Source organism: Arachis hypogaea, chromosome 11, assembly GCF_003086295.3.
Source record: "Arachis hypogaea cultivar Tifrunner chromosome 11, arahy.Tifrunner.gnm2.J5K5, whole genome shotgun sequence".
NCBI lineage: Eukaryota > Viridiplantae > Streptophyta > Magnoliopsida > Fabales > Fabaceae > Arachis > Arachis hypogaea.
In genome coordinates, this window is record NC_092046.1 from 41,228,981 (window position 1) to 41,254,191 (window position 25,211).

The 25,211-nt window shown below is 37.2% G+C and overlaps 3 protein-coding genes and 1 non-coding gene across 4 annotated transcripts; 3 read left to right on the forward strand and 1 right to left on the reverse strand.

Annotated features, from left to right (window-relative positions):
* Window positions 1-8,251: 8,251 nt before the first annotated feature.
* On the forward strand, window positions 8,252-8,355 carry LOC112725689 (small nucleolar RNA R71). The gene has a single exon (XR_003164780.1). It is a non-coding gene; the product is annotated as a small nucleolar RNA R71 (small nucleolar RNA).
* Window positions 8,356-13,936: 5,581 nt separating this feature from the next.
* On the reverse strand, window positions 13,937-14,479 carry LOC112721275 (uncharacterized). The gene has a single exon (XM_025772345.1). The coding sequence runs from the start codon at window positions 14,477-14,479 to the stop codon at window positions 13,937-13,939; it is 543 nt and encodes a 180-aa protein (XP_025628130.1).
* Window positions 14,480-18,329: 3,850 nt separating this feature from the next.
* LOC112720741 (dolichyl-diphosphooligosaccharide--protein glycosyltransferase subunit 4A) lies at window positions 18,330-19,267 on the forward strand. The gene is given in 3 exon segments (XM_025771796.3): window positions 18,330-18,494; window positions 19,156-19,220; window positions 19,222-19,267. Coding segments are annotated over 2 exon segments (111 nt in total). The 5' UTR covers window positions 18,330-18,494.
* A 1,266-nt stretch (window positions 19,268-20,533) lies between these two features.
* On the forward strand, window positions 20,534-21,560 carry LOC140172910 (V-type proton ATPase subunit D-like). Its single transcript, XM_072206757.1, has one exon. The coding sequence runs from the start codon at window positions 20,534-20,536 to the stop codon at window positions 21,320-21,322; it is 789 nt and encodes a 262-aa protein (XP_072062858.1). The 3' UTR covers window positions 21,323-21,560.
* Window positions 21,561-25,211: the final 3,651 nt, after the last annotated feature.

Here is a 25,211-nt window from a genome sequence, read left to right on the forward strand (position 1 = left end):
GAACTGTGCTTGTGTTTGGAACGAGGTTACATTCTGAATTTAATTTTCGGTTCATTCCGAATATAATTTCAGTTTATTTTTGAATGAATTAAGGTGTATTTGGTCTCGTTGTTCTGCAAAATTCAAAACTCTTCCTCCTCACCTTCTACTGCTTCTTCTTCTTCTTTTTTATTTTTTTCTTCTTTGTCTTCTTCTTCTTTTTCTTTTATTTTGCTATAATTTTTCTTGTTTCACTCTCTTGATAGGAATAAAACCAATAAAAAGAGAAGAAAAATCAAACAAAAAAGAAGAAACAAGAATAAAAAAACTCCTCAAAACTCCTCATCATATTTTTCTTCTTCTTGTCTTGTTCATCTAACCAAACAACAAGAAGAAACACATAATGCTGCAAAATTACTTGATGAATTTAGATGTATTTTTGTTGATGATTCAATTTTGTTTGTGTGTTTGTTTTCGAACTGAGTTTGTGTGTCGCAGTCATTAAGTAATTTCGGTTCATTCTAGATTTAAATAAGATGCGCTTGGTCTATGCTTGTTTTGAAACGAGTTTACATTTTGTATTTAATTTTTGGTTCATTTCTGAGTGAATTAAGATGCATTTGGTCTCATTGTTCTGCACAATTCGAAACTCTTCCTCCTCACCTTCTACAATCACATGATGGGTTTGGATGTGTTTTTGTTCTTGATTCAATTTTGTTTGTGTGTTTATTTTCAAATTGATTTTATATGTCGCAATCATTACGTAATTTCGGTTCATTCTGGATTTAAATAAGGTACACTTGGTCTGTGCTTGTTCTGAAACGAGTTTACATTCTGAATTTAATTTTTGGTTCATTCTGAATATAATTTTGGTTCATTTCTGAGTGAATTAAGGTGCATTTGGTCTCATTGTTCTGCACAATTCAAAACTCTTTCTCCTTACCTTCTACAATTACTTGATGGATTTGAATATATTTTTGTTCATGACTCAATCTTGTTTGTGTGTTTATTTTCAAATTGAGTTTGTGTGTCGCAATCATTACGTAATTTCGGTTCATTTTGGATTTAAATAAGGTGCAGTTGGTCTGTGCTTATTTTGAAACGAGTTTACATTCTGAATTTAATTTTTAGTTCATTTATGAGTAAATTAAGGTGCATTTGGTCTCGTTGTTCTGTACAATTCAAAACTCTTCCTCTTCACCTTCTACTGCTTCTTTTTCATTTTTTAATTCTTCATCTTCTTCTTATTTCATTTTGTTATAATTTTTCTTATTTCACTCTGTTGAGAGGAATAAAATCAAGAAAAAGAAAAAAACCAAACAAAAAAAGAAGAAACACATAATGGTACAAAATCATCAGAGAGAGAAGGAGGAAAAGAAAAAAAACACAGGCGAAGATGCTTAGTGTGCGAATGCACGTGTAATCAAGAGTAATTTTTGTTGGTGTCAGACCTATTTGGATGGACTTGGATGACAATAAAACTTGGATGTGTAGCGATTTTCGAAAATTAATTGCTTTTCAAATGAGAATAAAACCAAGCTCTGAATAATTTTCAAATATAGCTGTGATGGCCGGAATTGCTCATTCAAATCAATTTAGGATAGTCAAAAGATTAGTGGTGCACGAAATTGTGATCTCAGGCAACGGCACCAAAAACTCTGTACGCACGTCTTAATAATTTGTTTTTCATTCACAACTTCGATACAACTAACCAGCAAGTGCACTGGGTCGTCCAAGTAATAAACCTTACGTGAGTAAGGGTCGATCCCACGGAGATTGTTGGTATGAAGCAAGCTATGGTCATCTTGTAAATCTCAGTCAGGCGGATAATAATTGATTATGGAGTTTTCGAAAATATATAATAAGATAAGGATAGAAATACTTATGTAAATCATTGGTGAGAATTTCAGATAAGCGCATAGAGATGCTTTCGTTCCTCTGAACTTCTGCTTTCCTGCTGTCTTCATCCAATCAATCCTACTCCTTTCCATGGCTAGCTTTATGTAAGGACATCACCATTGTCAATGGCTACTTTTGATCCTCTCTGTAAAATGGTCCGATGCGCTGTCACTGCATGGCTAATCGTCTGGAGGCATCACCCTTGTCAATGGCTGCATCCCATCCTCTTGTGAAAATGGTCCAAATGCTCTGTCACAGCACGGCTAATCATCTGAGGTTCTCGATCATACTGGAATAGGATTCACCCTCCTTTTGCGTCTGTCACTACACCCAACACTCGCGAGTTTGAAGTTCGTCACAGTCATTCAATCCCAGAGTCCTACTCGGAATACCACAGACAAGGTTTAGACTTTCCAGACTCTCATGAATGCCGCCATCAATCTAGCTTATACCACGAAGATCCTGATTAAGAGATCCAAGAGATACTCATTCAATCTAAGGTAGAACGGAAGTGGTTGTCAGGCACGCGTTCATAGGGAATGATGATGATTGTCACGTTCATCACATTCATGTTGAAGTGCGAATGATTATCTTAGAAGCGGAATAAGTTGAATTGAATAGAAAAACAGTAGTACTTTGCATTAATCTTTGAGGAACAGCAGAGCTCCACACCTTAATCTATGGAGTGTAGAAACTCTACCGTTAAAAATACATAAGTGAAAGGTCCAGGCATGGCCGAATGGCCAGCCCCCAAAACGTGATCACAGGATCAAAAATACAATCCAGGATGTCAAATACAATAGTAAGAGGTCTTATTTATACTAAACTAGTTACTAGGATTTACAGAAGTAAGTAATTGATGTATAAATCCACTTCCGGGGCCCACTTGGTGTGTGCTTGGGCTGAGCTTGAATGTTACACGTGTAGAGGTAAATCTTGGAGTTGAACGCCAGTTTGTAATGTATTTCTGGCGTTCAACTCTGGCTTGTGACGTGTTTCTGGCGTTTAACTCCAGACAGCAGCGTAGAACTGGCGTTCAACGCCCTTTTACGTCGTCTAAACTCGGCCAAAGTATGAACTATTATATATTGCTGGAAAGCCCTGGATGTCTACTTTCCAACGCAATTAGAAGCGCGCCATTTTGAGTTTTGTAGCTCCAGAAAATCCACTTTGAGTGTAGGGAGGTCAGAATCCAACAGCATCAGCAGTCCTTCTTCAACCTCTGAATCTGATTTTTGCTCAAGTCCCTCAATTTCAGCCAGAAAATACCTGAAATCACAGAAAAACACACAAACTCATAGTAAAGTCCAGAAATGTAAATTTAACATAAAACTAATGAAAACATCCCTAAAAGTAACTAGATTCAACTAAAAACAATGCCAAAAAGCGTATAAATTATCCGCTCATCACAACACCAAACTTAAATTGTTGCTTGTCCCCAAGCAACTGAAAATCAAGTAGGATAAAAAGAAGAGAATATACTATAAATTCCAAACTATCAATGAGACATAGCTCCAATCAGATGAGTGGGACTTGTAGCTTTTTGCCTCTTGAATAGTTTTGGCATTTCACTTTATCCATTGAGGTTCAGAATGATTGGCATCTATAGGAACTCAGAGTTCAGATAGTGTTATTGACTCTCCTAGTTCAGTATGATGATTCTTGAACACAGCTATTTTATGAGTCTTGGCCGTGGCCCTAAGCACTTTGTTTTCCAGTATTACCACCGGATACATAAATGCCACAGACATATAACTGGGTGAACCTTTTCAGATTGTGACTCAGCTTTGCTAAAGTCCCCAATTAGAGGTGTCCAGGGTTCTTAAGCACACTCTTTTTTTGCCTTGGACCTTGACTTTAACCGCCCAGTCTCAAGTTTTCACTTGACACCTTCACGCCACAAGCACATGGTTAGGGACAACTTGTTTTAGCCGCTTAGGCTAGGATTTTATTCCTTTAGGCCCTCCTATCCACTGATGCTCAAAGCCTTGGGATCCTTTTTATTACCCTTGCCTTTTGGTTTTAAGGGTTACTGGCTTTTTGCTCTTGCCTCTTGGTTTTAAGAGCTTTTGGCTTTTTCTGCTTGCTTTTTATTTTTATTTTTTTTGCCTATTTTTTTTTCTGCAAGCTTTGTTCTTTGCTGCTTTTTCTTGCTTCAAGAATCAATTTTATGATTTTTCAAATTATCAAATAACATGTCTCCTTGTCATCATTCTTTCAAGAGCCAACATATTTAACATTCTTAAACAACAACTTCAAAAGACATATTCACTGTTCAAGCATTCATTCAGAAAATAAAAAGTATTGTCACCACATCAATATAATTAAACTAAGTTCAAGGATAAATTCGAAACTCATGTACTTCTTGTTCTTTTGAATTAAAACATTTTTCATTTAAGAGAGGTGATGGATTCATAGGACATTCATAACTTTAAGACAAAGTTACTAACTACTAATGATCATGTAATGAAGACACAAACATAGATAAGCACTTAACATAGAAAACGAAAAACAAAGAATGTAAGAACAAGGAATGAGTCCACCTTAGTGATGGTGGCGTTTTCCTTCTTGAGAAACCAATGATGTCCTTGAGCTCTTCTATGTCTCTTCCTTGTCTTTGTTGCTCCTCCCTCATTGCTTTTTGATCTTCTCTAATTTCATGAAGGATGATGGAGTGCTCTTGATGTTCCACCCTTAATTGTCCCATGTTGGAACTTAATTCTCCTAGGGAAGTGTTGATTTGCTCCCAATAATTTTGTGGAGGAAAATGCATTTGAGGCATCTCTGGGATCTCATGGTGATAAGCTTCATGCGTCTCTTGAGATCCATGAATGGGCTCTCTTGCTTGCTCCATCCTTTTCTTAGTGATGGGCTTCTCTTCCTCAATGGGAATGTCGCCTTCTATGAAAGCTCCAGCTGAGTAACATAGATGGCAAATAAGATGAGGAAAAGCTAGCCTTGCCCCAGGGGAGGGCTTTTCGGCTATTTGTAGAGTTCAAGGGAGATGACTTCATGAATTTCTACTTCCTCTCCAATCATGATGCTGTGAATCATGATGGCCCGATCCACAGTAACTTCAGATCGGTTGCTAGTGGGGATGATGGAACGTTGGATGAACTCTAACCATCCTCTAGCTACAGGCTTGAGGTCCAGTCTTCTTAATTGAACCGGCTTGCCTTTGGAGTCAATATTCCATTGAGCTCCTTCCACACATATGTCCATGAGGACTTGGTCTAACCTTTGATTAAAGTTGACCCTTCTAGTGTAGGGGCGTGCATCTCCTTGCATCATAGGCAAGTTAAACGCCAACCTCACATTTTCCGGACTAAAATCTAAGTATTTCCCCCGAACCATTGTAATATAATTCTTTGGGTTTGGGTTCTTACTTTGATCATGGTTCTTAGTGATCCATGCATTGGCATAGAACTCTTGAACCATTAGGATGTCGACTTGTTGGATAGGGTTTGTTAGAACTTCCCAACCTCTTCTTTGGATTTCATGTCGGATCTCCGGATACTCATTTCTCTTGAGTTTGAAAGGGACCTCAGGGATCACCTTCTTCTTGACCACAACATCATAGAAGTGGTCTTGATGAGCTTTGGAGATGAATCTTTCCATCTCATATAACTCGGAGGTGGAAGCTTTTGTCTTTCCTTTCCCCTTTCTAGAGGATTCTCCAATCTTAGTGCCATTAATGGTAATAGAAAAACAAAAAGCTTATACTTTTACCACACCAAACTTAGAATATTGCTCGTCCTAGAGCAAGAGAAGAAAGAATAGATGAAGAAGAAGAAGAAAATATGGAGGAGATGAGGGATGTGTATTCGGCCAAGAAGAGAAGAGAGGGTTGTGTTGTGTGAAAATGAGGAAGAATGGAGGGCTATATATAGGGAAGGGAGTGGGGTAAGGTTCGGCCATAAGGGTGGGTTTTGGGTGGGAAATTGATTTTGAATTTTGAAGGTAGGTGGAGTTTATGGGGAAGAGTGGATGGATGTGAGTGGTGAAGTGGTGATAGGGAAGAGAGATTGAGGTGATTGGTGAAGAGTTTTAGGGAAGAGTGTTTATGGAATTGTGTGAAAGAGGGGTGAGAAGAAGTGAGTGGAGGTAGGTAGGGATCCTGTGGGGTCTACAGATCCTGAGGTGATCCTGTGGGGTCCACAGATCCTGAGGTGTTCAAGGATTTACAACCTTGCACCAAATTGGGCATGCAAAATGCCCTTGCACACAACTCTGGGCGTTTAGCGCCAGATTGGTGCTTGTTCTGGGCATTGAACGCCCATTTGTTGCCCATTTCTGGCGTTGAACACCAGAACCATGCTTGTTCTGGGCGTTCAGCGCTAGCTCTTCTCCAGGGTGCAATTCTGGCGTTCAAATGCCCAGATGCTGCCCATTTTGGGCGTTCAGCACCAGAACCATGCTCTGTTCTGGCGTTGAACGCCAGCTAGATGCTTCTTACTGGCGTTTAAACGCCAGTAAGGTCTTCCTCCAGGGTGTGATTTCTCTTCTGCTGTTTTTGATTCCGTTTTCAACTTTTATATTTATTTTGTGACTCCACATGATCATGAACCTAATAAAACATGAAAAACAATGAAAATAAAAATTAGATAAAAAATTAGGTTGCCTCCCAACAAGCGCTTCTTTAATGTCAATAGCTTGACAGTGGGCTCTCATGGAGCCTCACAGATGTTCAGAGCATTGTTGAGACTTCCCAATACCAAACTTAGAGTTTGGATATGGGAGTTCAACACCAAACTTAGAGTTTGGTTGTGGCCTCCCAACACCAAACTTAGAGTTTGACTGTGGGGGCTCTGGTTGACTCTGTTTTGAGAGAAGCTTTTTATGCTTCCTCTCCATGTTTACAGAAGGGTAACCTTGAGTTGTAAACACAAGGGAGTCCTCATTCAATTGAAGGATTAGTTCACCTCTGTCAACATCAATCACAGCTCTTGCTGTGGCTAGAAAGGGTCTTCCAAGGATGATGGATTCATCCTCATCCCTCCCAGTATCTAGGACTATGAAATCAGCAGGGATGTAAAGGCCTTCAACCTTTACTAACACATCCTCTACTTGTCCATAAGCCTATTTTCTTGAGCTGTCTGCCATCTCTAATGAGATTTTAGTAGCTTGCACCCCAAAGATTCCCAGTTTCTCTATTACAGAGAGGGGCATGAGTTTTATCCCTGAACCAAGGTCACACAGAGCCTTATCAAAGATCATGTTGCCTATGGTACAAGGTATTATGAACTTTCCAGGATCCTGTTTCTTCTGAGGCAATGTCAGTTAATCCAGATCACTCAGTTCATTAGTGAACAAGGGAGGTTCATCTTCCCAAGTCTCAATACCAAATAATTTGGCATTCAGCTTCATGATTGCACCAAGGTACTTGGTAACTTGCTCTTCAGTGACATCCTCATTCTCTTCAGAGGAGGAATACTCATCTGAGCTCATGAATGGCATAAGGAGGTTTAATGGAATCTCTATGGTCTCTAGTTGAGCCTCAGATTCCTTTGGTTCCTCAGAGGGAAGCTCCTTATTGATCACTGGACGTCCCAGGAGGTCTTCCTCCTTGGGATTCACGTCCTCTCCTTCCCTTACAGGTTCAGCCATGGTGATTAATTCAATGGCCTTGCACTCTCCTTTTGGGTTTTCTTCTGTATTGCTTGGAAGAGTACTAGGAGGGATTTCAGTGATCCTTTTACTCAGCTGGTCCACTTGTGCCTCCAAATTTCTAATGGAGGACCTTGTTTCATTCATGAAACTTACAGTGGCCTTAGATAGATCAGAGACTAAATTTGCTAAATTAGAGGTATTTTGTTCAAAGTTCTCTGTCTGTTGCTGAGTAGATGATGGAAAAGGCTTGCTATTGCTAAACCTGTATCTTCCACCATTATTAAAGACTTGTTTAGGCTTTTGTTGATTCTTCCATGAGAGATTTGGATGATTTCTCCATGATGGATTATAGGTGTTTCCATAAGGTTCACCTAAGTAATTTACCTCTGCTATTGCAGGGTTCTCAAGATCATAAGCTTCTTCTTCAGAAGATGCCTCTTGAGTACTGTTGGATGCAGCTTGCATTCCATTCAGACTCTGAGAAATCATATTGACTTGCTGAGTCACTATTTTGTTCTGAGCCAATATGGCATTCAGAGTATCAATATCAAGAACTCCCTTCTTCATAGGTGTCCCATTGCTCACAGGATTCCTTTCAGAAGTGTACATAAACTAGTTATTAGCAACCTTGTCAATGAGTTCTTGAGCTTCTGCAGGTGTTTTCTTTAAGTGAATGGATCCACCTGCAGAGGTATCCAATGACATTTTAGCTAATTCAGACAGACCATCATAGAATATGTCCAGGATGGTCCATTCTGAAAGCATGTCAGAATAACACTTTTTGGTCAGTTCTTTGTATCTCTCCCAAGCTTCATAGAGGGATTCACCTTCTTTCTGTCTGAAGGTCTGAACATCCACTCTAAGCTTACTCAGCTTTTGAGGAGGAAAGAACTTGGCTAAGAAAGCCTTGACCAGCTTATCCCAAGAGTTCAGGCTATCCTTAGGTTGAGAGTCCAACCATACTCTAGCTCTGTCTCTTACAGCAAAAGGGAAACGCATGAGCCTGTAGACTTCAGGATCTACTCCATTAGTCTTAACAGTATCACATATCTGCAAGAATTCAGTTAAGAACTGAAAAGGATCTTCAGATGGAAGTCCATGAAACTTACAGTTCTGCTGTATCAGAGAAACTAATTGAGGTTTCAGCTCAAAATTATTTGCTCCAATGGCAGGAATGGAGATGCTTCTTCCATGTAAATTGGAATTAGGTGCAGTAAAGTCACCAAGCATCCTCCTTGCATTATTATTATTTTCGGCTGCCATCTCCTCTTGTTGTTCGAAAATTTCTGAAAGGTGCTTGCTGGATTATTGTAATTTAGCTTCTCTTAGTTTCCTCTTCAGAGTCCTTTCAGGTTCTGGATCTGCTTCAACAAGAATGTTCTTGTCCTTACTCCTGCTCATATGAAAAAGAGGGAACAGAAAAATAATAATAATAAGGATCCTTTTTACCACAGTATAGAGGTCCCTGTGTGAGTAGAAGAAAAGAAGAAGAGAAGAATGGAATGTAAGGAAAGAAACACAAGGGTGAGGAGATCAGAGATGTAGGATGAAGAGAAGGGTTAGTAGATGAATAAATAAATAGAAGGAGATGAGAGAGGGAGAGAATTTTCGAAAATTATTTTTGAAAAAGAGTTAGTGATTTTCGAAAATAGTTTTTAAAAAGGTTAGTAATTTTTGAAAATTAAAATCAAAAATCAAGATAATTAGTTAATTAAAAAGAAATTTTAAAAAAAGAGGGAGATATTTTTGAAAATTAGAGAGAGAGAGTTAGTTAGGTAGTTTTGAAAAAGATAAGAAACAAACAAAAAGTTAGTTAGTTAGTTGAAACAAATTTGAAAATTAAATTTTTTTTTAAAAAAGATAAAAAGATAAGAAGTTGGATAAGATATTTTAAAAATCAAATTTTTGAAAAAGATATGATTTTGAAAAGATAAGATAATAAGATATTTTTGAAAAGATATGATTGAAAATAGTTTTGAAAAAGATTTGATTTTTAAAATCACAATTAATGACTTGATTCACAAGAAATCACAAGATATGATTCTAGAACTCAAAGTTTGAATCTTTCTTAACAAGCAAGTAACAAACTTGAAATTTTTGAATCAAAACATTAATTGATAATGTTATTTTCGAAAATTAGGAGGTAAAGATAAGAAAAATATTTTTGAAAAATATTTTTAAAATTTTCGAAAATAACTAAGAAAATTGAAAAAGATTTGATTTTTGAAAAAGATTTTGAAAAAAATAAGATTTTTAAATTGAAAATTTGATTTGACTCATAAAAACAACTAGATTTTTAAAAATTTTTGAAAAAGTCAAATCTAATTTTCGAAATTTATGAGTGAAAAAGGGGAAGATATTTTTTTTATTTTTGAATTTTTATGATGAGAGAGAAAAACATTAAAAATGATGCAATGCATGAAAGTTATGGATCAAAGCAATGAGTGCATGCAAGAATGCTATGAATGTCAAGATGAACACCAAGAACACTTTGAAGATCATGATGAACATCAAGAACATATTTTTGAAAAAAATTTTTTAATGCAAAGAAAACATGCAAGACACCAAACTTAAAAATTTTTTATGTATAGACACTATGAATGCAAGAATGCACATGAAAAACAAGAAAAGACACAAAACATGAAAACATCAAGATCAAACAAGAAGACTTACCAAGAACAACTTGAAGATCATGAAGAACACAATGCATGAATTTTTCGAAAAATGCAAGATGAATATGCAATTGACACCAAACTTTCAACTTGATTCAAGACTCAAACAAGAAACATGAAATATTTTTTATTTTTATGATTTTATGAATTTTTTGTATTTTCTTTTAATTTTTTCGAAAATCATTTTGAAAAAGAAAAATAAGGATTCTAAAATTTTTAATATAAGTTCCAGGAATCTTATGCTCTTTAGTCTAAAGCTCCAATCAAAGGGTCAGGCATGGCTTAATAGCCAGCCAAGCTTTAGTATGTAACTCAGACATGACACGCCTGACATTTCCTATCCAGAAGAACTAGACATGGCTTTACAGCCAGCCAGGCTTCAACATGCTTCATGAAACACTAGAATTCATTCTTAAAAATTCTGAGGAAAAATATATTTTTGAAAAGAATTTTTATTATTATTTTTTTTCGAAAACAGATGAGAAATTTTTGAAAGATTTTTGAAAATTTTTTTAAAATAAAACAAAAAGAAAATTACCTAATCTGAGCAACAAGATGAACCATCAGTTGTCCAAACTCGAACAATCCCCGGCAACAGCGCCAAAAACTTGGTGCACGAAATTGTGATCTCAGGCAACGGCGCCAAAAACTCTGTACGCACGTCTTAATAATTTGTTTTTCATTCACAACTTCGATACAACTAACCAGCAAGTGCACTGGGTCGTCCAAGTAATAAACCTTACGTGAGTAAGGGTCGATCCCACGGAGATTGTTGGTATGAAGCAAGCTGTGGTCATCTTGTAAATCTCAGTCAGGCGGATAATAATTGATTATGGAGTTTTCGAAAATATATAATAAGATAAGGATGGAAATACTTATGTAAATCATTGGTGAGAATTTCAGATAAGCGCATAGAGATGCTTTCGTTCCTCTGAACCTCTGCTTTCCTGCTGTCTTCATCCAATCAATCCTACTCCTTTCCATGGCTGGCTTTATGTAAGGACATCACCATTGCCAATGGCTACTTTTGATCCTCTCTGAAAAATGGTCCGATGCGCTGTCACTGCATGACTAATCGTCTGGAGGCATCACCCTTGTCAGTGGCTGCATCCCATCCTCTTGTGAAAATGGTCCAAATGCTCTGTCACAGCACGGCTAATCATCTGAGGTTCTCGATCATACTGGAATAGGATTCACCCTCCTTTTGCGTCTGTCACTACGCCCAACACTCGCGAGTTTGAAGTTCGTCACAGTCATTCAATCCCAGAGTCCTACTCAGAATACCACAGACAAGGTTTAGACTTTCCAGACTCTCATGAATGCCGCCATCAATCTAGCTTATACCACGAAGATCCTGATTAAGAGATCCAAGAGATACTCATTCAATCTAAGGTAGAACGGAAGTGGTTGTTAGGCACGCATTCATAGGGAATGATGATGATTGTCACCTTTATCACATTCATGTTGAAGTGCGAATGAATATCTTAGAAGTGGAATAAGTTGAATTGAATAGAAAAATAGTAGTACTTTGCATTAATCTTTGAGGAACAGCAGAGCTCCACACCTTAATCTATGGAGTGTAGAAACTCTACCGTTAAAAATACATAAGTGAAAGGTCCAGGCATGGCCGAATGGCCAGTCCCCAAAACGTGATCACAGGATCAAAAATACAATCCAGGATGTCAAATACAATAGTAAGAGGTCCTATTTATACTAAACTAGTTACTAGGGTTTACAGAAGTAAGTAATTGATGCATAAATTCACTTCCGGGGCCCACTTGGTGTGTGCTTGGGCTGAGCTTGAATGTTACACGTGTAGAGGTAAATCTTGGAGTTGAACGCCAGTTTGTAACGTATTTCTGGCATTCAACTCTGGCTTGTGACGTGTTTCTGGCGTTTAACTCCAGACAGCAGCGTAGAACTGGCATTCAATGCCCTTTTATGTTGTCTAAACTCGGCCAAAGTATGGACTATTATATATTGCTGGAAAGCCCTGGATTTCTACTTTCCAACGCAATTGGAAGCGCGCCATTTTGAGTTCTGTAGCTTCAGAAAATCCACTTTGAGTGCAGGGAGGTCAGAATCCAACAGCATCAGCAGTCCTTCTTCAACCTCTGAATCTGATTTTTGCTCAAGTCCCTCAATTTTAGCCAGAAAATACCTGAAATCACAGAAAAATACACAAACTCATAGTAAAGTCCAGAAATATGAATTTAACATAAAAACTAATAAAAACATCCCTAAAAGTAACTAGATTCTACTAAAAACATACTAAAAACAATGCCAAAAAGCGTATAAATTATCTGCTCATCAATTAGCTCACACATTCGCTTAACTAAGTATCGGGAGTTCGATCTGCATGCAATAATCCATTGGTTAGTGACAAACTCTTAAATAGAGCCAAAATCTGCGACGAATCAAATTGAAAAATAGCGTGAGCAACCAAAAAAATTTCTCATTCAATTTGAATAAAAGTGAAATTAATATCAAATTCAAATCAATATTTTCTTTTCGGCAAGTTACCAAAATAAATTGTTTGGAAACCAATATTACCAGAATACAACTTTTATACATTGAAGACGCAAATGCAACTTTTCTATTACTATAGAAACTGCGATAGGGGTATGGAGGATTAGGGTTTGAACATAAACAACAGTAGAGGTGCAGCAGTTTACGTTGGATTGCGTGAAAACAAAAACCGCTACACCCTTCCAGCGGTTTCTTCATGAATGACTAATGGGCATAAACCATGGTATCCCTATAGCGGTTTATGCTTGCCTATAAATCTACTACACCCAGTCGCGAATTCTTCAGTTCGCATGAGTACCAAATTTTTAGAGAGAGAAGTGGTTTGTTTAGAGAGAGAGAGAGAGCGAGAATTGTGGATTGAGAGGAAAAGTTGCATAGGACTTAAAGAGAATTTGGATATTTAGAATTTCTAAGGCGTGGGATCATGACAGACAAACGCAGGCTGTACCGACTCAACAGCGTTGCGCAAGTTACCAGGGGCATCAATGAAGAGGTAAGTTTGTTTTCTTTTAGTTATTCAATTTTATATAACATAATATGTAGTATTTAGGGTACAATAGTTAGAATACAGAATTTAAGATTTGTAGCTTAGGAGTTGAAAGTTAAGATTTAAAATTTAAAATTAAGGATATAGTGTTTAAGTAGAATATTTATCCTCCAATAATTGAGATTTAGGATTCAAATTTTAAATATAGTGTTTTTGTAAGGTTATTTTTTAAATATGGTATTTGAAAACTAAAATTTAAAATTTTAAACTTTACATTTTAAATTTTAAATATTAAAATTAGAAATGTTGTAGTTTAGTATTTTAAATTTAAGATTTAAATTTTAGAAATAGAACTTAAGATTCGTATTTTATTATTTTAGATTTAAGATTTAAGTCTTAAACTGTAGATTTTAAACTTTAAATTTTATAATGTAGGACTTATAAATTTCTAAAATACATTTAGATATGTTTCAAAATTTTATGTAAAATTTCATAAGTTTTGTTTCTCTATTTTAATAAAATTAGATTGAAAAATAATGTTAAGTGAACTATATCTGAAGTTTTAGTTAAGATTGGATAAACAGGACACTTGTAGTTTTTGTGTCCGATTATATATGGCTGAATCATCTGCTGCCATCCTAGTGGTGGGTCCACTTATCATACTCCATTTAGTTTGTCCAATCACATATAGCGGGATTTTTAGTCCTCATAATATCAAACCAATAATCAAACTCTACCTCAGTCTTGGTATAAGCTGCATTCACAAGTAGCGTCTCGCATCCAGATCCTTGAAACTGAGGGTGAAATTAGCTGCAACGTGACGAATGCAAAATGCTCGATATGCATGAGGTGGTAGCCAACCAATGTCAGGTGCCTCTAGTGCAGCCTTAATGTCATTGTTCCTGTCAGAGATCACTAGAATACCCTCTTGCGGAGTCACATGTTGACGCAAGTTGGATAAGAAAAAAACCCAGGATTCCACATTCTCCCCTTCCACAAGTGCAAAGGCATCGAGCAAGACATTCGAGTTACCATCTTGCACAATAGCCATAAGCAAAGTATCGTCGTACTTCCCATACAAGTGAGTCTCGTTGATGCTGAGCAGTGGCTTGCAATGTCGAAATGCCCTAATACATGGAGGAAATGTCCAGAAAAGACGATGAAAGTACACAGTAAATTCATCAACCTGATCACTGACACGTACCGGAAAAGTCTTCAACAACGCCATGGTTCCATCTATCGTGGATTGCACACCAAGGATCCAACGGGGCAACTCAGCATATGACTCTTCGCAAATTCCCATAGATCTATGCAACTGCCTTCTGTTTTGCCATCTAAACCTTCCTGTAACTAAGCTTGAATCCGTAGGTTGTTTCAGTAGCTTCTTATAACACTTTTATCGTAACTGCTGCATCGGCTCTAACCAACGGAAAGATCCTCGCACAAATGACATGATAATCGAGCTGCTGGTGATCGCTCGAAATCGTTGTAGCCAAGCAAGTGTGAGGTCCGTTGTACCTTCTAACCTTCCAAGTACTCTTTCATTGCGGAAGTGTGATGCGCATGAACCACGTGCAACCTTTACCGAACTCCTTGCATCTCCCAAGATACTTGAGATGATCTGACTCTATCACTCGGTACTCAACTCCACGACGGATGCTATAATCCTTAACACTTAACACAACTTCCTCCTTAGTTTGAAAAGATTGGCCAATTTGAAATTCCACAGAAGGATGTCCCTTGTCTAATCCTTGACCTCCAAAGGTAGGATCTATGTCCGGTTGGTGGCCGACAGTTTCCAAGTTCAGCGTTGAGAAATGTAGAGGATGTTGCTATGTCCCGAAACTAGATGGCCCCTGATGTGTAGGTGGGTTCCTCGGAGTATCCTCGTCACTGTCCCCCGATGATGTGAGCAGGCTCTTCGTCCTAATCATCCTCTCGCATCGCATTTTCAACCCAATTCGGTTCACCATCACCTAAAATACCCGGAATTATACGGGGTGACCTAGCTATCCCAACTGCAATAGATGGAGGATCAACCAACAGACAACCAGGTGCAACGACAGGCATCGAGGTAGAAGCATCCCCACCGTAGTCGACTGAGGATTCGGCGCTGATGCCCCAGAACTATCGACGCCATCTTCTAGCTTGGCATACAGCTCGTGTATTCTCACTTTCGGAAAACTTCGTCGACAATGAAACAAAACCTGCATGTCTTCGTCCGACCCTAACATCACCAGATGATACAACCTCAATCGGAATCTTGTAAAACAACTTCTTCACTCACTTGGACCCACACAACCCCGCCTTTTGCAATATACTTGATTTTAGCTCTGACAACGTATTTGTTGACCGCATAAAAACACTCACTGATTCTCTATCTGTGAACTTAACACCGTGCTTTTTTACTTTTTTGAATTTTTCCAAAGCAATGAACTAGAATAAAAAAACTCTCTTCACTATCTATTTGTAAATTTATAAAAAAGACATTTTACTATCACACTACTCTCTCCTACTTGATATTTATAGGCATTTTTTTGCAAACATAAATCGCTATAGAAATATCGCGGTTTATGCCCATTAACCATTCATAAAAAAATTGCTGAAGAGGTATAACAATTTCTTCTTTCATGTACTTTAGCGTAAATCGCTATACCCCTACCACAATTTATGTTCAAATCCTTATCCTCGATAGTCGATACCCTTATCGTGATTTCTATTGTAATAGAGAAGTTGCGAGTTAAACCCCAAAATGGTCCCTGAGATTGGTGTCGTGCACTAAAATCGTCCCTGAGATTCCAATTGCACCAATTACGTCCCTGAGATTGAAAAAAGTGCACCATATTAGTCTCTAACCTATTTTCCATTAACGATGTGATGACATGGCATGATGACGTGGATTGTAAGTGACACGTGTTACTTCATGATTTGGCCACGTATAATGGTATGATGATGTGATGACCAGTGACGCGTGGCATGCTGATGTGGATGGTTGTGCCACGTGTCACAATGTTATTTGGCCACGTGTTCGTTTGTGCTACGTGTCGCAACAGTATTCGTCTACGTGTCATCCACTATGTCATCGTTATATATGTACTAAATTAGTCCCTCACTTTGCATTAAGTGACTCATTTTAGTCCCTGAAATTGAATGTCGTGCACCAAACTAGTCCCTTCACTAGTTTTTTCTCAATTTTTTCTATAAATTCAAAATTCTCAATATTTTTTAATGCATTAATTTCAATTCTATTTTTTCACATGTTCTTCAAATAAAAGTGTTTTTATAAAATATTTTATCTCTTGCGAATACCCTAACCGTCGACTTAGAGTTGATGTGAAGGCTTTTCAAGCACCTTCACTACCATCTCTGACCTCTTTCAGTACTTTTATAAAATATTTTTTTCTTGCGAATATCCCTAATAACCGCCGTCTTGGAGTTGACGTGAAGGCATTTCAAGCTTCTCTCATTACCATCTCCGACCTCTTTCGTGTAGACTTCAGAGGTCAAAGATGGGAGTGAGGGTGCTTGAAGTGTCTTCAATCTAGCTCATTTACACATAACGAAAATGTGTATTTTATAAGACAAAAAATGTGTCTAATCAATCATATAATTATTTTTTTATATAACATACTTATATATTACAAAATTTACCAATGTTAAATTATTAAAAAAATATATAATTAAAACTAAAATCTTAAAATTTTTTATGAAAGCACTTGTATTTAAACGATATATGAAAAAATAGAATTGAAAGTAGTGTATCCAAGATATTAAAATTTTAAATTTAAAAAAAAAAGAGAAAAAACTGGTGAAAGGACTAGTTTGGTGCACGACATTCAATTTCAGGGACTAAAATGAGTCACTTAATGCAAAGTGAGGGACTAATTTGGTGCTTATACAACGATGACATAATAGATGACACGTGGACAAATACTGTTGCGACACGTGGCACAAACGGACACGTGGCCAAATAACATTGTGACACGTGGCACAACCATCCACGTCAGCATGCCACATGTCTCTGGTCACCACATCATCATACCATTACACGTGACCAAATCATGAAGTGACACGTGTCACTTACAGTCCACGTCATCATGCCATGTCATCACGTCGTTAATGGAAAATAGGTCAGGGATTAATATGGTGCATTTTTTTCAATCTCAGGGACGTAATTGGTGTAATTGGAATCTCATGGACGATTTTAGTGCACGACGCCAATCTCAAAGACCATTTTGAGGTTTAACTCGAGAAGTTGCATTTACGTTTTTAATATATAAAAATTGTATCATGGGTAATATTAATTTACACATAATTTATTTGGGTAACTTGCCTTTTTCTTTTATTGTGCTAGACTTCTGGTACACTCACCACACCGCAATCCCAAGTTAAGCGATGAGAAAGCAACATATACACCATCTTTCACAAACAAACCAAAAATTCACACAACATCAAAATTCACACAGCATAAAAATTAACAATTAACACAAACAGCAAGTAGCCACTTAACAAGGGAATGAAGTGGTCTCTTTTCTTTTCTCAGAACTCAGAAACAAAGTGAGAAGAGCCACGGCGAGCGGAGAAGAATTTCAGTGGTCTTACCGGGGCGAAGAGCGGCCGAGGGGAGCGACGACAAGGTGAGCCGCGGCTAGGCGAGCCGCGGCAAGGTGAGCCACAGCAACGTGAGCGATGGTAAAAGCGAGCTATCAATGGCTGGAGAGAGGATAGCACCGCGAGCACAGACAGTGGCGATCTTCGCGAGCAGAGGTGACGAACTGACGAACTACGACGACACTGCGAGTCCGGCGACGGCAACGGTTGATGGTGAGTGCTCCGCGGAGCTTGGGGCTGCTAGGGTTTCTCCTTGAGGATGCAGAGACGAGCCTTGGGTACCGGGTGCTGGCCTGCTGGTTGTGGGCGGGTTGTGGCAGCATGGTTCAGAAAACCAGGCCCGGCCGGTCAGATCGGGCCGAGATCCGGCCGGTTCAACTGAAACGACGTCGTTTGTAGCTTATAAAAAAAGAGCTACCTTCTCCAATCTGCTTCCAGCCCCTTCGCCCATCCCCTTCCGCTTCTCCAATCTGCTTCCTTCTCAAAAGACTAGCCTCCAATCAGAACCCTAGCCTCCATCGCCGCCGCCCGTCCGTCGCATTGAGGAGCTTCTTTCTCCGTCCTGTCGGCTTCTCCAATTGTCTAAGTCTTCGTCTTTTACCCTGTTCGCTCTCAGCAACTTCGTCTTCGTCTTCTCCAATCGTCTTCCGCTTCCTCTCGAGGTCAACTGCTCTTCGCCATACTCTTCCAAACTTCTCAGATCAAAGGTCAGTGCTTTGAAGATATCGTTATTGAATGTGTTTTGTGTTTTGAAGATATTGTTCTTCGTCATACTCTGCAGGTGATTATGATTTTGTGTTGTTTTTATGTGCTCTGTTCAGTACTCTGCTGTGCTGCTGTTTTGTGGGTTATGATTATTTTGTATAGTGATGTGCTACTTTGTGTTTTGTGATTAATTGTGCTTGGATTGTGAGTTTGTGGCTGCATTTCTGGAGTTATGTGTAGTTAGAGAATTAGCGCCAATTGCTTGATTAATTAATCACATGAAACACTAATTAGAATGATTTTTTTCAGTTGAAGCCTTGAAGACGTGAATGTCATAAACAATGTCATTTTATTCTACTGTGATGTTCGTGAACATTGTAGATTTAAACTGCTAAGCAACAACTTGCTTTCTGATTTTGTTATAATTTATTCTGATTTGTTAGGTTACAAGATTCTAATTTCTGAATTCTGATATATGGATGCTGCTCGATATGATCATGTTTTAGGAATCAATATTAATTAAATTAATTCTTAATTCAGTGTTCAGTATATGAGATTCACAGTTCAAATTGTACGTGCTTTCAGTTGGAAAAGAACGATAAATCTATTTTGATGCCCAAAACCATGGTAATGACATGAATTTATTTTTGCTTCCTGCTACAGATGATTGATGATCAAGATCTGGGTTTCTTTGCCAATTTCCTTGGCATCTTCATCTTTGTACTGGTTAGCTCACCATTTTGTTATGGCTGATCCAAAGTATGAAGGGAACTAGGGTACTGTGTGGTTGTGATTTTCATGTTGTAGACTTAGCTATTTTTCTAATGGAAGTTAAGTTGATATAGATAGGAACGTCATTTTGACCATGTGATGTGAGTTTACTGCTATATCATATCAAAGACTTCATTAACACTAGATGAATTTGCTAGATGAATATTTTGTTCAAAAACCACTTTGAATGATTATTGATTAGCCCTGCTCACTCTTGCTGTGCTCGTTCTTCTCTGCTCACTGCTAGTACTCAATTTCACTACATCGTTGTGCTTTTTGTGCTCATTGTTTTTAATTCAATGAAGGAATAGATGAACTGAATTAACTCAATTAACTGGATGAGCAGATGATAGAATATTTGTTATTGGTTTGGTTAATTCAATGATTTTTTTTCTGTGACTATCTTAATGAGTTTAATAGTGATATAATGACTAATGAATGATAAATGTTAATCATTGATGAGATCAAAGGTTATATTAGATTCATTGACACTAGATGAATTTGCTGGATGAATATTTTGTTCAGAAACCACTTTGAATGATTATTGATTAGCTTTGCTCACTGCTGCTGTGCTCGTTCTTCTTTGCTCACTGCTAGTACTCTGAATTTCACTACATTGTTGTGCTTTTTGTTTTTAATTCAATGAAGGAATAGATGAACTGAATTAACTTAATTAATTAGATGAGCAAATGATCAAATATGTGTTATTGGTTTGGTTAATTCAATGGTTTTTTTTTTTTTTTTTTTTTTTTCTCCTTCATGTGACTATCTTAATGAGTTCAATAGTGATATAATGACTAATGAATGATAAATTGTTAATCATTGACGAGATCAAATGTTATATTAGATTTTGGTTAGATGTAGTGCTTTAAATTTGGAAGACATTTTAAAGTTTATATTAGACTATAATTATGTTTTAGTGTATTTGTTTATAATTTATTTATTATTTTATTATAAAACGGTTTTTTTGGCTAGACCACGGTTGAACTGGTTGGACTAGTGAACCAGTGACTAGAATGGTTCAATGACTGGTCCGGTTTTGAGAACCTTGGTAATGAGACAAGCACCTTTATGAGTTTAAATGTTTTCATGATTTGACACTGGAAATGAAAATATAATTGTCTACTCTTTCTATAATAGATGTAGGATATTGAACTTAGTGAGAATAGATTTACATTTACCGATGATCGGTCAAACGAAATTGAAATGCTTGTTTATTTGTGTGGTTTGTGTTTGGGATCAGAAATTGTTAGGGTAGAAAGAAAGAAAGATGTCGGGGCAAACACAGCGTCTGAATGTTGTCCCCACGGTGACGATGCTGGGAGTGGTTAAGGCTCGTTTGGTTGGAGCCACACGTGGTCACGCTCTCCTAAAGAAGAAGAGTGATGCACTTACTGTGCAGTTCAGGCAGATCCTGAAGAAGATTGTGTCTACCAAGGAATCAATGGGTGACATCATGAAGACCTCTTCTTTTGCACTGACCGAGGCAAAGTACGTTGCTGGTGACAACATCAAGCATGTTGTGCTCGAGAATGTTCGAGAGGCCTCCCTCAAGGTCCAGTCCCGGCAGGAGAATGTAGCTGGCGTTAAGCTTCCCAAGTTCAAGTACACCAATGATGGCGAGGTTAACAAGAATGACCTCACTGGATTGGCCCGGGGTGGACAGCAGGTGCAGCAGTGCCGAGCTGCTTACATCAAGGCAATTGAGGTCCTTGTGGAGCTTGCCTCTCTTCAGACATCCTTCCTCACACTCGACGAGGCAATCAAGACTACAAATCGGAGGGTTAATGCCCTTGAGAATGTGGTGAAGCCTAGGTTGGAGAATACCATTAGTTACATTAAGGGAGAGTTGGATGAGCTAGAAAGGGAGGATTTCTTTAGGTTGAAGAAGATCCAAGGATATAAGAAGAGGGAAATCGAGAAGCAGATGCAATCTGCCAAGATGTTCGCTGAGGAACAGGTTGCTGAGAAGCTTGCATTGCAAAGAGGTATTTCGCTGAATAATGCTCAAAACATTTTGTCTGCAGTGGCACAGAAAGATGAGGATATCATTTTCTGAGCGTAGAGCATTGGTTTTGTTTGGTTTTCATTGTTCTGAATATAAACTTGCTCTGTTGTCGTGTGCTGCCGCCGCATCTTCCGGTGAGAAACTTCCATACAATTGTTTAGATGATAGTGTTCTGTACCATGAATAAAGGAGCTTGGTTTATGTTCAATTATTTGTTTGTTATTTATGAACACCATTTATATCATATTCAGAGGTATAATAAAGGAGCTTGGTATATGTTCCAGTTCAATTATTTGTTTGTTATTTATGAACACCATTTATATCATATTCAGAGGTATCGAGACAATCAGCACTTCAAAGTATGGTTCTTCTAGTATCTTATGAATTTTAGCTATGTTGTGATTAGCTTTGACTTCTCATTCAAAAGTATGGTACATGCTATATTTGTTGTAGCTGAAGCATGATTTATGGAACATGTGGAAGAGCAAATTTATATTTATTAGGACTTATATCTTGTGATGCTGATTGCATTAATTTAGTCTTCCAATTACACTTTCCTTGCATCTAAATTGTATTTGGAGCTTATTAGCTGTATTTCACATTATTGTCTAGTCCATTCCACCTTGAGGATAGGCTCTGCTGTTAATTTTTGTATCAGAAGTATTTTACTTGTGTCAAGACCTCATTTGGCATTTTGTATATTTTGAGGTGGTAAAAAAGGCTGAGTAATGCACTTCAGGACAGGAAAGCAAAAAAAAAAATTGGTTTTACGGATCTTGAGTCTTATTAAGTTTTTATTTGTTCATTTTAATGATAATCCTCCACTAGATGCTCCTTTTTTTCAATGCTAGTTGCTTAGTTAGCGGCCAAGAGTTACTGCATAAACTTAAGTTGTATGCAGAAAACTTATATGTGCATAAAATTGGAGGAAGAAACTGAATGAAAATGTTAGTTGAAGACTAAATCTCTATTACCAGCATTTTAATGGTATGGAATGTTGGACTGCGTTTGGAGGGGAGACTGAGATTGGAAGACAGAGACCGAGCGATTGAGACTGAATTAAGTTTCTGTATTGTATTTGGTGTAAAATGTACTGAACTGTATAAATAAATATGGAGATTGAGGGTTATTAAAGTTTCAGTTTCTGTTTTCAAAATTTTAGTCTTCTGCATCTCTATTTTTTGGAGGTATTGAAGAGACTAAAATTTTGGAGATGAAAACTGAAAATGTTTCAGTCTTTGACCACCAAACATAATACTGGGTCTTAGTTTTTCAGTCTCAGTTCCCTTAACCAAACGTTACCTTGGTGACAGGAATCCACAATAAGTAAGCATTTTAAAAGAAAGTGTAGTTCTGCTGAAACTTGACATTGAATATTGCATGTCATATATAGTGTGTGCCATTATGCGAAGGGAAAGAAGGTGCATTATCTGTTAGCACCTTAATTCAAACATTTTCCTGCTTCCTTGTTTCAGCAATGTACAAGTTTTGCAAATTAGGCTACATTTTGATTACTTTTATACTCATAAATTCAATTTCGTTTAGACTGAAGCAATCAAATTCATATGCAGATTATTATTATTATTATTATTATTATTTTTTTCGGTGAATTATTATTATTATTATTATTATTTTTTTTTTTTTTTTCCATATGCCCAAATTTTGATGATGAATGTTCTGTGAGATTCTGAGTATTGCTTGGCCCATCATTTTACATTATCAATTTCGTTATTTTGTGAATTTTGTTTCACCGGTTTAATTCAACCCAAATTTGAGCATCCATTAAGTTACATGGTATGCTTTTGGACGTTTATTAAGTTATATTAGTTTATTCCTGACAACTAAAATAGTCAAGTTAACCCATTGGATTTTCTAGACAAAAAGGTCGGCTGTATTCTCAATTTTTTTTAAGGAATAATCTAGTTTTATTAACAACTAAATCAAAGTATTGTTTTATATGAACTAAAGCAATGCAAATATTTTAATATAAGAATTCATAGCGAGGTTCTTACACCTGAAACATACCAGCTTTCTGTATAAATAAATTAAGAAAGAATCTAAGCATGGTAACATTAACTCCAACGTAAATAATGAATCCAGAAAAATAGACTAACCACTTGAAAGTAGGGAGAAAATGTTTAAATGCAATACTTAATTAAAATTATGAAATACTTGAAGCCATGACTTTTGTTTTTTTTTTTCATTTGTCAATGATTATCAATATTTACAAAGAAGATCACGCTAAAATTAAATGAGATATTTTGACAAGAAAAAAATAGAAGCAAAATATCACTAACAATTTTGATAATTTATGGCTGTGATTATTCATGCAAGCAATATAACAATTACAAATAATTATTTGAGTCATAATACATGTAAACCTTATGATAAAGTAATCACAAAGCAAAACCATATCATCAAAGTAAAAATGCATCCACACACAAATAACATTTTATATATAAATTTTAAATTATTATCTCTTTAGCAAAATTTTTATTTTTCATATATACTTTTTTTTTTGAGAAGTATATATATATATCCTACCATATTTCTCTAATTAATTTTAGATGATTCTATACTACTATTTATATTTCTATATACATTCACACTCTTCTAGATTATTCTATGACTTTTTACAGTCTTCTAGAACATTCTAGGGTATTTTGGGACTTTCTAGGACATTTTAGAACGTTTCAAAATCATCCAGAGCATTCTCAAACACTCCAGAAAATTATACAAACACCGTTAAATTTAATCTTTTAAAATTTATTGTGACATTCTCCCTTACCTAATGCGTAGACGTCCTTGTCGCGTTTTGTATATGATAGTGCTCTAGGTGTTCTTGGAATTGTCACAGATCTTCACAAGCTTTCCAGCTAGTTTCGGTTACCGAGAGTCAATTCCACTTGATCAAGTAGTGGATACTTAGTGGTACTCCTCTTCGTTGCACGATGCGATTAGCTAAGATCTCTTCAATTTTTTTTATCAAATGATCTAGCCACCACAGGCGGAGTACGACTTGAGTCACCTCTATTCGACTCCTTTTGGTCTTCATGACATGGTTTAAGAATACTCACATGAAAGACCGGGTGGATCTTCATGGAGGGAGGAAGTTGTACTTTGTAAGCAACCTCCCTAACACGTCCAATGATCTCAAATGGCCATTCGTATTTGCGGATTAAGCTCTTATGAACCTTGCGAAAGGCTTTGAATTGTTGTGGAAGAAGTTCAATCATTACCTTGTTTCCCACTTGATGGCTTGCATGCCTCCTCTTCTTATCTGTCCATTTTTTCATCCTCTTTGCAGCTTTGTCGAGGTAAGAATGAGCGATATCTACTTGTTCTTCCCATGACTTAATCATATGATAAAATCTAGCCTCCAGGGCTCTTTCCTAAATAAGAGAAAGAAAGAGAGTGTGGTGTAAGCGGCTGTTGTCCGATCACAATTTCGAATGGACTCTTCCTTGTAGACTTGCTTCTTTGCAGATTGTATGAGAACTGAGCAATGTCTAGGAGTTTTGTCCAATCTTTTTTATTAGTGCTTACAAAATGCCTCAAGTAACACTTGAGTAAGGCATTCACTCTCTTAGTCTGCCCATCGGTTCGAGGATGAAAGCTTGTTGAAAAATAAAGCTCCGACCCAAGGAGTTTGAACAGCTCTGTCCATAGTCGTCCTGTGAAGCGTAGATCTCGATCACCAATGATACTCTTAGGCAATCCCGAGTACTTCACCACATTCTTGAAGAATAGTCGTGCTGCTTCCTCTGTAATGCAGTCAATAGGGGGAGGTATAAAGATAGCATACTTCAAAAATCGATCCACTATCACAAGAATAGGTCCAAACCCTCAGACTTCAATAACGCAAAGATGAAATATAAAGACACACTTTTTCACAGTCACTCTGGCGGCGGCAAAGGTTCCAACAATTTACTTGGTGTCT

What these genes read in the sequence shown, in the direction of transcription:
- LOC112721275 (XM_025772345.1), bottom strand. Translation starts at nt 14,479, where the DNA reads ATGGGAATTTGCGAAGAGTCATATGCTGAGTTGCCCCGTTGGATCCTT.
- LOC140172910 (XM_072206757.1), top strand. Translation starts at nt 20,534, where the DNA reads ATGTCGGGGCAAACACAGCGTCTGAATGTTGTCCCCACGGTGACGATG.